The sequence below is a fragment of the Pristiophorus japonicus genome, chromosome 7 (genome assembly GCF_044704955.1).
Source record: "Pristiophorus japonicus isolate sPriJap1 chromosome 7, sPriJap1.hap1, whole genome shotgun sequence".
In the NCBI taxonomy this organism is placed as follows: Eukaryota; Metazoa; Chordata; class Chondrichthyes; family Pristiophoridae; genus Pristiophorus; species Pristiophorus japonicus.
In genome coordinates this window covers 192,013,740-192,029,620 of record NC_091983.1, presented here as the reverse complement: position 1 = coordinate 192,029,620, position 15,881 = coordinate 192,013,740, and the positions used below count along the sequence as shown (strand labels likewise).

At 44.0% G+C, this 15,881-nt stretch overlaps 1 protein-coding gene across 1 annotated transcript in view; it reads left to right on the top strand.

Moving 5' to 3' along the window:
- The window catches only part of scml4 (Scm polycomb group protein like 4), a 218,495-nt gene that overhangs the window by 156,325 nt on the left and 46,289 nt on the right, over positions 1-15,881 (top strand). The window contains exons 8-9 of the mRNA XM_070884244.1: positions 5,386-5,409; positions 11,817-12,005. Coding sequence (XP_070740345.1) covers positions 5,386-5,409; positions 11,817-12,005 — 213 coding nt within the window. The remainder of the gene's footprint in view (positions 1-5,385; positions 5,410-11,816; positions 12,006-15,881) is intronic.

Here is a 15,881-nt window from a genome sequence, read left to right as displayed (position 1 = left end):
CCCCATCTCCCCCTCCCCTTGCCCCCACACCCGCTCCACTTCCCTTTCCCCTCCCCTCGCCCCCCGCCCCGCACCCTTCCCCTCGCCCCCCTTCCCCACTTCCCCTTCCCCTCGCGCCCCCTTCCCCCTCCCCTCCCCCCTCCCCTTGCCCCACTTCCCATCCCCTCCCCTCACCCCCCCTCCCCACTCTCCGCCCTCTTGGTCGTCTTCATTAACTTTCATTAATGATGCAGACTAAGCTTTTCCCCTTGTACTGGTGTGCCAGGAGAAATAAAAGCCCAGGTGGCAGTTATCAGCCAGAGTACTTGATTAGGAATGAAATTGCATCCCATTATTTGATAAAGGAGCTTAGATTTGATAAGTATGACAAGTGACATCTTCCATCTGGTTATTCAAGGGAAGCAAAGCCTGTCAATTATTGAAAGTGACAGAACCCAAAGAGAAATGAAATGGCAACTGTTTCACACAATGAAACTTTGAGTCATGCTTCTTTACTTTACAGAACAGGCTATACAATGAACATTTAAATATTTAATTCTAACTTGCAATGCTTAACTAACAATCAAGGTCATACAAAATAGCGACTGAAAGAGTGTTCCTTGTAAGACCAAGTAAAAAGTCTGTGATCTTGAAATAGCTTTTCACACAACAACCTCCCTTCTCCCTCAACCAGTCAAGAACTGTAATGTTTTGGTGTACCAAAGCAAAATACTGCGGATGCTGGAAATCTGAAATAAAAACAGGAAATGCTGGAAATACTCAGCAGGTCAGGCAGCATCTGTGGCAAGAGGAACAGAGTTAACGTTTCAGGTCAATGATCTTTCATCAGAACTGGAAAAAGTTACAGATGTAACAGATTTTAAGAAAGTACAGGGACAGAGAAAGTGGGATGGGGAGGAAAGAACAAAATAAAATGCCTGTGACAGGGTGGAAGGCAGGAGTGATTAAATGACAAAAAGTATGATAGTACAAAGCAAAAGGAGATGGTAATGGGACAAGTAAAGAAACAAAAGATGAGTCTGGAAGAGGTGTAAATGCAAATGGCAGAATCATCAACAGCTGCCATGTGAAAAAACAGGGGCAGAGATTATGCCTGAAATTGTTGAACTCGATCTTGAGTCCAGAAGTCTGTACAGTGCCTCATTGAAAGATGAGGCGTTGTTCCTTGAGCTTATGTTGAGCTTCGTTGGAACAGTGTAAGAGGCGGAGTAGAGAGAGATCGGAGTGGGAGTGGAGCGGAGAATTAAAGTGACAGGCAACTGGAAGCTCGGGGTCACTCTTGCGGACTGAAGGGAGGTGCTCCGCAAAGCGGTCACCCAATCCGCATTTGATCTCCCCAGTGTAGAGGAAACCGCATCATGAGCAGCGAATACAATATACTAAATTGCAAGACCTGGAAGGAGTGTTTGGGGCCCTGGACGGTGGGAAGGGAGGAGGTAAAAGGGCAGGTATTGCATCTCCTGCACTTGCATGGGATAGTGCAGTGGGAAATGGAGTGGTGCTGGGGCTGATTGAGGAGTGGACCAGGGTGTTGCGGAGGGAACGGTCCCCTTGGAATGCTGAAAGTGGATGGGAGGGAAAGATGTGTTTGGTGGGAGGATCACGCTGGATGTGGCAAAAATGGCAGAGGATGATCCGTTGAAAGTGGAGGCTGGTGGGGTGAAAGGTGAGGACAAGGGGAACCCTATCGTGGTTCTGGGAGGGAGGGGAAGGGGTGAGAGCAGAAGTGCGGGAAATGGAACAGGCACGGTCGAGGGCCATGTCAACCACGGTGGAGGGGAATCCTCGGTTGAGGAAAAAGGAAGACATATCGGAAGCACTAGTATCAAATATGGCATCATCAGAACAGATGCGACGGAGACAGAGAAACTGAGAGAATGGAATAGAGTCTTTACAGGAAATGTAGTCCAAGTAGCTGTGGGAGTCAGTGGGCATATAGTGGATGTTTGTCGATAGCCTATCCCCAGAAATGGAGTCAGAGAAGTCAAGGAAGGGAAGTGAGGAGTTCAAGATGGACCATGTGAAGGTGAGGAAAGGGTGGAAATTGAAAGTAAAGTGAATTAAATTTGCTAGTTCAGGGCGAGAGTAGGAAATAGCACCGAACGACACCGACACAGTCATCAACGTTCTGGAAAAATAGGTGAGGGAGGGGACCCGAGTAGGACTGGAACAAAGAAATGTTCGACATATCTCATGAAAAGGCAGGCATAATTATGTCACATGCTGAGAATTAGATTATTGTAATGTTCGGTATATCCTTGTTTAACGTGTGTTTGTGTATATATGTCTCTTATAGAGTGATGTTAATAAAGAAATAATAGAAGCCTTAAATTATGGAGGTTGAATTTTTTACTTTGCTTTTCTACATTCACTTTAATCTAATTCATTTGTTTGCATATTTAAGTGAGGTATATAGGTTACTGACATAGCAGTTAGACAGGACATATCAATTCCAGAATGTTCTCAATTAAAAAGTCTTATACTGAACATTACAATGACTTAGCATGATTAAGTGAGCAGGCAAAGCTGTGGCAGACAGAGTTCTGTGGGGATATGAATCCAAGAAAGACAAATTGGAATGTTTTCTTAATGGTGCGAGGCTTGGAGCTGTGAAGGTACAAACGTAATCAAAAAGGCTCATTAATTGTCCTTTATCTCAGGGGTTTTGAAGTTCAAAGGTGGGGAAATTATGCTTGTTCAAAGTCTTGGTCAGACCTCATCTGGAGTACTGCATTCAGCTGCCTAGGCCCCAAGCTCTGGAACTCCCTCCCTAAACCTCTCCGCCTCTCTACCTCTCTTTCTTCCTTTAAGACGCTCCTTAAAACCTTCCTCTTCGACGAAGCTTTTGGTCATCCGCCGTAATTTCTTCTTATATGGCTCCGTGTTAAATGTATTTGTTTTGTCTTTCCACTCCTGTGAAGCACCTTGGGACGTTTCACTATGTTAAAGTTGTTGTTGTTGTTGCATTCACCTTAGGAAGGATATATTGGCCTTGGAGGGAGTGCAGTGCAGATTAAACAGATGTTACCAGGGATTAAAGATTTAAATTATGAGGACAGGTTGTATAAACTTGGTTTGTATTCCCATGAGTTTAGAAAGTTAAGGATTGATATAATGGAAATGATCGAGGAATCCGATAGGATAGGTCAGAGAAACTATTTATTTTGGTAGGGAAATACACAACTGGGGGGCAGATGGAGTTGGCCACATATCAACCATGATCACATCGAATGGCGGAACAGGCTCGACGGGCTAAATGGCCTACTCCTGTTCCTGCGTTCCTATATTCCTATATATGTTTGTATAATAAAATGAGACCTTAGTATTTAGGAATGAAATCCGGAAGCACCCTTTTCACACACAGGTTAATGGAAATCTGGAACTCTCTCTCCTAAAAAGCTTTGGATGCTAGGTCAATTGAAATTTTCAAGACTGAAATTGATACATTTTTGTTGGGTAAGGATATCCAAGGCAGGTAAATGGAGTTGAGCGGCAGATCAGCTATGTATACAATAATGGAACAGACTCAAGGGGCTGATTGGCCAACTTCTGTCTATTGAGCTGACAATTTGGGAACTAATATTTAGAAACAAAGCCTAGGCAGCACAAAAATGCTTGTGCGAAATGAAAGTAAAACTATTAACAATGCTGTGATCTTTGAGCTGGCCCTCGGAAATACGAAGCAGTGCAGTACAACAGCAGGAGCGCTCCCACTAGTCAACATGAGAACCTTTAGATAAAAAGAAAAAACTACAGATCCGACATTAGGAACAAATCATAGCAAATACGTAGTATGTGTGTCAGGATCAAAAACAGAAAAGCTAGTTTAATGCTATTGGGTAACTAACTACGATTTTAAAAAAATGAACTGGCTACAAATTCACTTACAAGACTATATTTTGTACTGTCTTTATCTGAAAGTTAAGAACATGAGCACACCAGCTCGGATATACTGCTGTACATTGCAGCTGAAAAAACAGCAGTGAAGTCACCATGATTGACCAGCGAGTCCTTATTTTGGTTATGTTGTCTCTGACCCCTCCCCAGAATGTTATTTTTTTAATTGTATTTCGATTGCTCGGTGTTGGTATTGAAAATGATGGTTAACTTGTGAAGATTGTGATTCTGCATGCTTCTTTTTGTTCCAATGTTCTCCCTTTCGCTACTGAAAGTGGTGACCTTTGCTGGAATGCAGGTCTCTGAGTGTAGGCTAAGCCTTGCCAAAATGGCCATTCCTCATGCATGAGCCAACATAATTCAACTACGTGGGAGCGGAAGTCACTGCAGTTAAGCCCATTCCTGCTCTTACCTAACGTCCATACATGTGCACTTGATGCACTCAAAATTGGTAACTGTGACTTATTATTTCCCTCCTTAGCTTGAGGGGCACAGAAGCCTAATCCTAACCTTAACACTCTCGTTGGTGCCTCAGCTGAGATGAGGCAACTCGGGAGAAGGACTACACCTGTGGGGAACTCTACATTCCTGTAATTGATTGATCAAAATAAATATTATAATTGAGAGTTTTACAGCCAAAGGTGAAAGGGAAACTAACCCTATGTGAGTATAGCTGGAAGTCTGTACAGGAAGCAGCAACATAGGGGATCTGTCTCGTAGATCTGGTTATGGCACGGAACTTGGAAAGAATTGGCAGGTGGTGGTATCCTTGGAAACGGAATGGATGTTGGAATGCTGGCAAAAAATAAGGACTAGAAGAAAATAATTGTTAGTCTGGTCAAACATGTAACTATAGTTCAGTTAAATGTACATGTGTGGTATTTATACATTGTTGTAATTACCAACACGATTAATAAATTCTAAATTGGAAAAGAGAATTAGTAATGCTAGTAAGGAAAGGATCTGGAAGAATTTATGTTCAATAAAGCTTCCAGCCTTGCCACAGATCCCTATCCTGCACTGTTGACTCCCCTTACGTTGATGTTGTTTTTCAACAGTTAATATTTTTATTCTTTCATTTCTACAGCATGCAAATTCTATTCTTTCAATTGTGTACAGAAGGCAGGTTTGTTGTTTGCAGGCCACAACCTCACTGTCAACTTTTGAAGGATAAGGGAGTCAAGGATTATGGGGAGCGAGCAGGGAAGTGGAGTCAAGGCCACGATCAGATCAGCCATGATCTTATTGAATGATGGAGCAGCTTCGAGGGGCCAAATGGCCTACTCCTGCTCCTATTTCTTATGTTTTTATGTTTAAATGCTAATCTGTGAAATGCTCAATTGTCACAAGGAATCTGGCCAGTATAAATCTCAACTTGTTTTTGTACTACTGCACACTTTGTTTACCCCGCAGTGGTTAAGACATTGTGCAATCAGTCACGTATTTCGTTATAACAGGAGTGTACTGTACTCAGAAAAAGCAACTTAGGTGTGGTTGAGAGACAAGAATATGGTTGAGGAAGGGAAGACTGATAAAGAAAGCAACGCAGCAGATACTGAAGAGCAGAGAGGAAGCTTGAAGACTAGGGGGTAAACTAAATGGAAGACTCAGAGGATAAGGGTGCATGGTATAGCAACCAACAAAGTTGGGAGAATGAAAACAGCGATGAGGAAGTGAACTTCAAATGTCATGGTGCGACCTCATTATACACAAAGCAAAATTCGGTCAGGTAGAGTCAGCATGGATTTATGAAGGGAATGTCACGTTTGACAAATTTGCTAGAATTCTTTAAGGATGTAACGAACAGGGTGGATAAAGGGGAACCAGTGAATGTGGTGTATTTGGACTTCCAGAAGGCATTTTACAAGGTGCCACATAAAAGGTTACTGCACAAGATAAAAGTTCACGGGGTTGGGGGTAATATATTAGCATGGATAGAGGATTGGCTAATGAACAGAAAACAGAGAGTAGGGATAAATGGTTGGCAATCAGTAACCAGTGGGGTGCTGCAGGGATCAGTGCTGGGACCCCAACTATTTACAATCTATATTAACATCTTGGAAGAAGGGACTGAGTATAACGTAGCCAAGTTTGCCGACAATACAAAGATGGGAGGAAAAGCAATGTGTGAGGAGAACACAAAAAATCTGCAAAAGGACATAGACAGGCAAAGTGAATGGGCAAAAAATTGGTAGATGGAGTATAGTGTTGGAAAGTGTGAGGCCATGCACTTTGGCAGAAAAAATCAAAGAGCAAGTTGTTATTGCAAAGTGCTGCAGTACAGCGGGACCTGGGGGTACTTGTGCACGTAACACAAAAGGTTAGTATGCAGGTACAGAAAGTGATCAGGAAGGCCAATGGAATCTTGGCCTTTATTGCAAAGGGGATAGAGTATAAAAGCAGGGAAGTCTTGCTGTCGTTGTACAGGGTATTGGTGAGGCCACACCTGGAATACTGTGTGCAGTTTTGGTTTCCATATTTACGAAAGGATATACTTGCTTTGGAGGCAGTTCAGAGAAGGTTCACTAGGTTGATTCCAGAGATGAGGGGGTTGACTTATGAGAAAAGGGTGAGTAGGTTGGGCCTCTACTCGTTGGAATTCAGAAGAATTAGAGGTGATCTTATTGAAACGTATAAGATTATGAGGGGGCTTGACAAGGTGGATGCAGAGAGGATGTTTCCACTGATAGAGGAGACTAGAACTAGGAGGCATAATCTTAGAATAAGGGGCCACCCATTTAAAACTGAGACGAGGAGAAATTTCTTCTCTCAGAGGGTTGTGGATCTGTGTAATTCGCTGCCTCAGAGAGCTGTGGAAGCTGGGACATTGAATAAATTTAAGACAGAAATAGACAGTTTCTTAAACAATAAGGGGTTTATGGAAAGCGGGCAGGGAAGTGGACCTGAGTCCATGATCGGATCAGCCATGATTGTATTAAATGGTGGAGCAGGCTCGAAGGGCAGTATGGTCTTCTCCTGCTCCTAGTTCTTATGTTCTTATAAACAGCAATCATCATCATCATAGTCAGTCCCTCAAAATCGAGGAAGACTTGTTTCCACTCTAAAACTGAGTTCTTAGGTGATTGAACAGTCCAATACGGGAATCACAGTCTCTCTCACGGGTGGGACAGACAGTGGTTGAAGGAAAGGGTGGGTGGGACTGGTTTGCCGCACGCTCTTTCTGCTGCCTGCGCTTGATTTCTGCATGCTCTCGGTGATGAGACTCGAGGTGCTCAGCGCCCTCCCGGGTGCACTTCCTCCACTTAGGGCGCTCTTTGGCCAGAGACTCCCAGGTATCGGTGGGGGTGTTGCATTTTATCAAGGAGGCATTGAGAGGGTCCTTGAAATGTTTCCTCTGCCCACCTTGGGCTCGCTTGCCGTGTAGGAGTTCCGAGTAGAGTGCTTGCTTTGGGAGTCTTGTGTCAGGCATGCGAACAATGTGGCCTGCCCAGCGGAGCTGGTCGAGTGTGGTCAGTGCTTCGATGCTGGGGATGTTGGCCTGGTCGAGAATTTTCAATTGATCTGTCACACTGTAAGACCACAGTGCACATCATATCTGATTAATTTGATGCAATCAACTGAGTGCATGAAACATCAGGTAAACTAAGTGAGTGTAAGACACTGTGTGAGAGTCCCTAGCCATCACACGTATCCCTTAATGGCATCCATACTGCATTTTCAGTTCCATTCAGTTCAGGGGCTACGTCTGTTAACTCCACAATCCGCACTTTATAACCAATGGGTATAGTCAGGAAGGTGATTGATCTGCCAAATCTCACAATTTGATTATCTCTTTATATTTTTTACTGAATGTTTTCAATTCTGTAAGTGGGATTGTTTCTATAGTCTTGACCAGTGTGTGAAAAGTATGTTCACTTTAAAAAAAACTCTCAGCATGATCTTACAAATGGATGAAAATCTAGTTATTTTTGGGAATGGGTGATGTACTGGTTTGGGCACTGGTCTTCCATCCTTGTGATCTGGGTTGAAATCCAGTCCAGAGTGATGTTTTGAAAATCTCTGTTGGTTCTGAGTGTCCTACATAAATTGAGTTCAGGAAATATCAATACAGTTTAAGTGGGGACAGCACAAAACTGTCCCAAATTCAGAAATGAGTGGGACCTAATTTGCAATGTTACTCCGAGAAGGCTGCAAGATGACCAGTGTGCTGTTGTAGAAGTACTCAGCTGAGGTAGGGTTGGGGCACGGTGGAGAAAATGTACTCTATATTCAGTGTGCAATGGCACAAAATAGACCCAAAACTGAATAGAGCTAACTAGTGTAGTGGGTTAGATACTGCGATTTCACCTCTGAACCTGGGTTTTAATCCGCATAAGAATGTAAGAACATAAGAAATAGGAGCTGGAGTAGGCCATTCGGCCCCTTGAGTCTGTTCCGCCATTCAATCAGATCATGGCTGATCTTCTACCTCAATTCCACTTTCCTGCACTATCCATATTCCTTGATTCCCTTAATATCCAAAAATCTATCGATCTCTGTCTTGAATATACTCAATGACTGAGCCTCCACAGCTCTCTGGGGTAAAGAATTCCAGAGATTCACCACCCTCTGAGTGAAGACATTTCTCCTCATCTCAGTCCTAAATGGCTGACCCTTATTCTGATGCGGAGACTGTGACCCCTGGTTCTAGACTCCCTAGCCAGAGGAAACATCCTCCCTTGTTTCCTACATTACAAAAGTGACTACACTCCAAAAAGTACTTCATTGGCTGTAAAGTGCTTTGAGACGTCCGGTGGTCGTGAAATGCGCTATATAAATGCAAGTCTTTTTTCTTTCCCTGCATCAACCCTGGCAAGGCCTGTAAGAATTTTGTATGATTCAATGAGATCACCTCTCATTCTTCTAAACTCTAGATAATATAGGGCTAGTCTACTCAATCTCTCCTCATAGGACAATTCCCCCATCCCAGGAATCAGTCTGGTGAACCTATGTTGCATTCCCTCTATGGCAAGTATATCCTTCCTTAGGTAAGGAGACCAAAACTGTACACAATACTCCAGATGCGGTCTCACCAGGGCCCTATATAATTGCAGTAAGATGTCTTTACTCTTATACTCAAATCCTCTTGTAATACAGGCCAACATACCATTTATTTTCTTAAGTGCTTGCTGTACCTGCATGTTAACTTTCAGTGATTCGTGTACAAGGACACCCAGGTCCCTCTGAACACCAACATTTCCCAATCTCTCACCGTTTAAAAAATATTCTGATTTTCTATTTTTCTTCCCCAAGTGGATAACTTCACATTTCTCCACATTATATTCTATTTGCCATGTTCTTGCCCATTCACTTAGCCTGTCTATATCCCCTTGAAGCCTCTTTGCATCCTCCTCACAACTTACATTCTAGCTTTGTATCATCAGCAAACTTGGATATATTACATTTGGTTCCCTCATCCAAATCATTGATACAGATTGTGAATAGCTGGGGCCCAAGCACCAATCCTTGTGGCACCTCACTAGTTTCAGCCTACCAACCCGAAAATAACCTATTTATTCCTACTCTCTGTTTTCTGTCTATTAACCAATCCTCAATCCATGCGAGTATATTACCCCCAATCCCATGAGCCCTAATTTTGTTTAATAACTTCTTGTATGGCACCTTATCGAATGCCTTTTGAAAATCCAAATACACCACATCCACTAGTTTCCTTAATCTATTCTGCTAGTTACAACCTCAAAAACTCTAACAGATGTATCAAACATGATTTCCCTTTCATAAATTCGTGTTAACTCTGCCCAATCCTATTATTTTCTAAGTGCCCTGTCACCACGTCCTTAATAATGGATTCTAGCATTTCTCCTACTAATGTCAGGTGAACTGGTCTGTAGTTCCCTGTTTTCTCTCTCCCTCCTTTCTTACATTAGCTACCTTCCAATCTGCAGGAAGGGTTCTAGAATCCATGGAATTTTGGAAGATGACAACCAATGCATCCACTATCTTTATAGCCACCTCTTTCAAAACCCTAGGATGTAGGCCATCAGGTCCAGGGGATTTATCGGCATTCAGTCCCATTAATTTCTCCAGTACTTTTTTTTACTAATACTAATTTCTTTCAGTTCCTCATTCTCACTTGATCCTTTGTTCTCCATTATTTCCAGGAAGTTTTTCATTGCTTCTTCCGTGAAGACAGACACAAAGCATTTGTTTAATTTCTCTGCCATTTCCTTATTCCCCATTATAGTTTCTCCTGTCTCAGCCTGTAAGGGACCCACATTTACTTTTGCTAATCTTTTCCTTTTTACATACTGATAGAAGCTTTTACAGTCTGTTTTATGTCTCTTGCTAGTTTACTCTCATATTCTATTTTCCCTTTCTTTATCAATTTCTTGGTCCTCCTTTGCTGAATTCTAAAACCCTCCCGATCCTCAGGTTTACTGCTCTTTTTGGCAACGTTATAAACCTCTTCTTTTGATCTAATACTATCTTTAACTTCTCGTTAGCCACCGTATTGCCACTTTTCCTGTGGGGTTTTTGTGCCTTAAAGGAATGTATGTTTGTTATAAATTATTTATTAATTCTTTAAATGCTAGCCATTGCTTGTTTACCATCATACCTTTTAATGTAGTTTCCCAATCTACCTTAGCCAACTCACCCCTCATACCTACATAGTTTGCTTTGTTTAGATTTACGATTCTAGTTTCAGATTGAACGAAATCACTTTCAAACTTAATATAAAATTCTATCATATAATGGTCACTCTTCCCTAAAGGCCCCTTTACTACAAAGTTATTAATTAACCCTCTCTCGTTGCACAATACTAGATTAAAATAGCCTGTCCCCTAGTTGATTCCTCAACATACTGATCTCGAAAACTATCTTGGAGACATTCCATGAATTCGTCCTCCACATTATTACTGTGAATTTGGTTTGCCCAGTCTATATGTAGATTAAAGTCTCCCATGATTACTGTATTACCCTTGTTACATGCACCTCTAATTTCCTGATTTATACTGTGCCCTACATTACCACTAGTGTTTGGGGGCCTATAAACAATGTTTTCTGCTCCTTGCTGTTTCTTAGCACCACCCAAACTAATTCTACGTCTTGATTTTCAAAGCTAAGATCCTTTCTCTCTACTGTCTTTATTCCATCCTTTATTATCAGGGCTATCTCCTCCTTTTTCATTTTGCCTATCTCTTTTAAAAGTTAAGTATCCTGGAATATTTAGTTCCCAACCTTGGTCACTTTGCAACCACATCACCGTAATGGCTATTAGATCAAACTTATTAACTTCTATCTACGCCATTAATTAATCTATTTTGTTGCGAATGCTTCACGCATTCAGATATAGTGCCTTTAGCTTGACTTTTTTCTATTTTTCCCTGATGTCATCGTAGTCACTGATCCCCTCGTACGTTTGTTACTCTCTCTGTCCCTTCCTGACCCACTCTGCTTATTTTTACCCAAAACATTTTGACATTTGTCTTGCTGCTTTTAAATTTACTCTTTCCTGAGTCCTCCCAACCCCTTGATTAATGGATGGAAGGATTGACTATAAGGGGCTTATATGAAATGAACACAGACAGCTTCAATCCGGTTCTACTAAGTTGCCAATCTCATGCAGAAAGAGAACAAGGTGGCTGGTATAGAATCCAGAAAATTGCCACACTGGTGCAGTAGTGGGTGCTCTTCTGAAGGTTGGGTTGAGGGATATTTTTCGGGCAGAATAAAGAGTTTTGCACTGCATCTAACCTATGCCATATCTGGCCTGCAAGTGCTTAATGCTGATACTGGGTGCTTAAAAGGGAAAGTGTTCCATTTCCAGTACTGACATCTCTCTGTTTGATGACTACAAAAAATTCATAAAATAAAACATAGTTTAAAAAAAAATGAAATTGATGAGAAGTTTATCATCTTTGCGAGTGCTTTTTGAGTTGTACTTTCTATTTCACTAGCTACGTTTGATGGGGAACAGCACACACTGAGCCTGCCAGCTGTCAACAGTATTGTCTTCATCCTGCGCTTCCTGGAGAACTTGTGCCACAGCCTGCACTGTGATAACCTGTTCAGCAGCCAGCCCTTCACCATATATAATGCAACTTCTCAGACGCCCGTGGAATATGAAAACGAGAGGATGCACGCAGGTCTGTCACTATAAACATGCCTTTCATGAGTACTAACGAATCTATCTATTATCATTCCTGATCATTTTTGTTAGCTACTGATGCATTTCCTCATGTTGTTTAAAAAAAGAAACGGTTAAATCATAAAATCTGAAGGAATGGGGCTAATGAAGGAATGCCTTGGAGTGTACTGTACTCTGTGATTTGTGATGATACTCATTTGTAATACACTGTTCTGTCCACTGAGTTCTTCCAGTTATGATCTGCATATCTTTGGAGTTTTTAAAACACAGATAATGACCAAGAGGTTCAGTGGTTTATTCAGTAACATAAACTTCTGATAAAGTGTTTAAAAACAAATAGTAGCTTCCTCATCATCATAGGCAGTCCCCCGAAGTGAGGATGACTTGCTTCCACGCCAAAAAGGGATGCGTTCACAGGTGTTTCAATGAAGGACCTAATATTCCGGATCCCGGATCCCGAACTACATCATGAAGGGTGGAAGATGCCTGTGCTTGGATTTTTTTAGCGTGTGGTGACCGTTGTACACCAGCCATCACACGGGCTTGACAGAGCTAGGTCTTGGTCCAGTGGCAAGGATTACCCAAGACTAACTGGAGACCTGCTCTGCTGCACAGACCGAGCGCACACACATATCGCAGTGTGGGCTGGCCCGTGCTGCCCCTGGGCACCTCGCCTCTTCTGGGCCCCAGACTCACGCCTCTCCGGTCACTTCCCTCTACAAACTCTTGCCGCTCCTTCCCCCCTCCTGCTGTGCCTGCCCGCACTGCAATCAGCGACCTGACTTCGTAGCCGTCACCCTCCTGCAGCAGCACACGCTGCTCCTTCCAATGGCCCTGATCTGCTGATGGTCTTGCTGACCGGGACCGCGCCGATTTCCGGGCCGAACCGCCGCACGCTGCTCCCTCCCATGGCCCCGGCCTACTGTGGAACTGAGACACGGAGGCCAGAAAAGTCCCGGTTTGAGCCATAGTCTGTGATATGTCAGCAGAGGAGGCAGTAAGGCAACCAGAATGGATAAAGCAGTCCTAGACTAACAAAGAATGCTTTAATCACTGTTCAGAGATTATTGGGTGGGGGTGGGTAGGGGTGGGGGCTACTGCAAAGTGTGTGTGTGTACGAGTGTGTGTGCATGTTTTTTAGGTGTTAGATGAGAATAGGGCAGTATTCGATTGCGCTAAACGCTCATTTGAACAGCCTGCTGATCCCTAATTACCTGGGCTCGATCATGAAAAATAGCTACTTGGGTATTGGACCAGAGGACTTCAGTGGAACTTTGCACCAGTAAGATTATGGGCTAGAACCTCCACTTTTTGTGGTTATGGACCATATTTCCAGCGTGAGCGTTAAAAAGGGTTTTCAGATCACCGGCTTCTCGCCCATTCTCAAAGCACCTAGTCTCCATTTTTGAAAATGGGCGTTACCGCGAGTGATATAAAATGGGCGGTAGCGGTAAATTTTTTTGACCTTCTGCCGTAAAGTGTGGCCATCCTTAGCAACGGCATGGCAACGCTCGATTCCCACGATTCAGGAGGCCAAGGGTCATCATGACATGCGCAGAAGAGGAGACAGAGAAAGAGGGAGCTCAGAGGGACTGAAGGCATGTCTGGGTGTGGTGTGGCTACTTTGGGAGGAAGGAGGGAGACTTTAGAGCTTCACAGCAAGTAGACTTTAGAGCTTCACAGCCACATATTTGCCCGAATTTGTCCTATAATGGAGAGAGAGGAGGAGGCATCTCAGTACGCTGTGGAGACTGACGCTGGAGAGAGCAGTGAGTTGGGAGAGGAGCACTTTGGAGGACGCAATAGAGCCAGGAGGTTCTCGGACAAGGCAAATGCCTCCCTCCTTCGGAGGAGGTCGAGTTACGCTGGGGTGATTTGACACAGGGAGGCCGTGGGAGGCCCACCTCAAAGGCATATCAGAGGATATGGATCGAGATAGCAGAGGTGGTCACGTCGGTGACCAATGAGGTTCGTGAGGGCAACCAATGCCGCAAACGATGGAACAACCTTATGGGATCCGCAACAGTAAGTATTACATTTATTTACATGTACTTATGCATTTATATAATTTGATTTGTAACAGTCATGAGTGACTATCATCAGATATGAGGTCTTTCACTTTTACCGGGAATGTTTTACTCAAAGCCTGCGGTCACGGTGTACATCTTTAGGTAAAGAATGATAATTTTCATAATAATAATGATTACATCTGTCGGTTATGTATTGTATCAGTCTCTGTGACAGTACCTATCAATGATATCACGCAATGATCTCATGCCATGTCATCCTGTCACCTTTTACAGAAGAAGCTATCGACAATGAGGTCCGTGCAGAGGCGAACGGGTGGGAGGGCCACCAGTCCCCAGCGACATCACTGAGATGGAGGAGCGGGTGCCCACATTCGTGGGGAAGCACCCCCGGGACAGCCACGGATGCATTTGCAGACCCTGAAGTGATGCAACGTGAGTAAAGCTTACACCATTGCTTGATGTAAAGTCAATAGATGCCACACCAACTCATATCCGAACAATCATATATGTTAGATGATTTCTAAAATTGTTATAGAAATAATGCTGGCCTAATGAAAATCATTGCAATGCAAATATGTTGATGGTCATGAAATGTGATGTCTGTGATGATTTTGATAGCGGTGGTGCTTTTGTCGTGCATATGCTGTGTGTAGCGCTGGACTTACCTTGTGATCATAGCACCCCCTTCTCATCTAATAACCTCATTTGTGTCTTGCAGCTCAGCCAGCAGCGCGTCCCAAAGCAAGACCACAGAGGTCAGAAGGTGGGGGCACGGGGCAGGAGTCGGTGGACAATCCTACATCTGGTGCTGAGGAGATCCGATTGTCGCCCGTCAATCCGCTGGGTCTGTTCTCCACGGATGAGAGCGCGGACTTCGAGGAACCTGCATCGCCACGCTCCAGAAGCCATTCCACCCCAAGGCTATTTAATGGTCCTCTGGTCATTCCTGCCTCCACTCTGGAGGTACCGGCCACAAGCACCTCACCCCAGGGCACCCCATTTGTCCCCAGGATGGCACCGATCCCGCGGAGGTCTCGTGGACGCGGCAGGTCTGTTCCATGAGCCTCACATGACAGCGGAGAGATGGTACAGTTGTCCAGGAGGACTGTAGACATTGGTGGCCAGCTCATCAAAGCATTGGGGGACATTTCCCGATAGCTGGCCATCATGACTGAGTACATTCCGCGGATGGCGGAGGCCCTGGATGCGATAGCCTGGAACGCTGCTACCACAGACCTCCCAGTGGTCTCCGGGCACGGCACTCCCACCCCTGGGTTCCGCACCACCACTGCGAACGACAGATGATAGCAAGGACCAAGATCCTGCTTCTGCATCAGAGAATGTTCTCCCTTGGCACCCCCCGCTCCCGTACCCGTGCAACAACTGCATCTGCCTTCATCCCCCTCAATGAGGCACCGCCTGAGGAGCTCCTCGGCCAGGTGCCGTGGAGCAAGGAGGGGAAGAGGTAGGGGAGGGGAGAAGGAAAGTGAGGTGCATGTCCACAGGTGATGGCTGTGATATATCTCCATCTGGGTGTGTGCAATTTGTTGTAATGTATGGGGGAGGGGACCACCCTCCTCCTTTGCCTTTGTATTCTGTGTTGCTGGACATGTTGAACAATTGATTGATATCAGTGGTGGAAAAAGTGGGGTGTGTGCGGGGGTTGGGTGTTATTGGCTGTGATACTTATGATTTCAGACCAATGTTGGTATAACATTTTTGTTATTGAATATAACCTTGTTGCGCATTGTCTCAGATGGCTACACCATTACACATTGGTGATTCCTTAACATGAAAGGGTTAAATACAACTTAACATCAAGCAACGTAAAATTTAACTGGCAC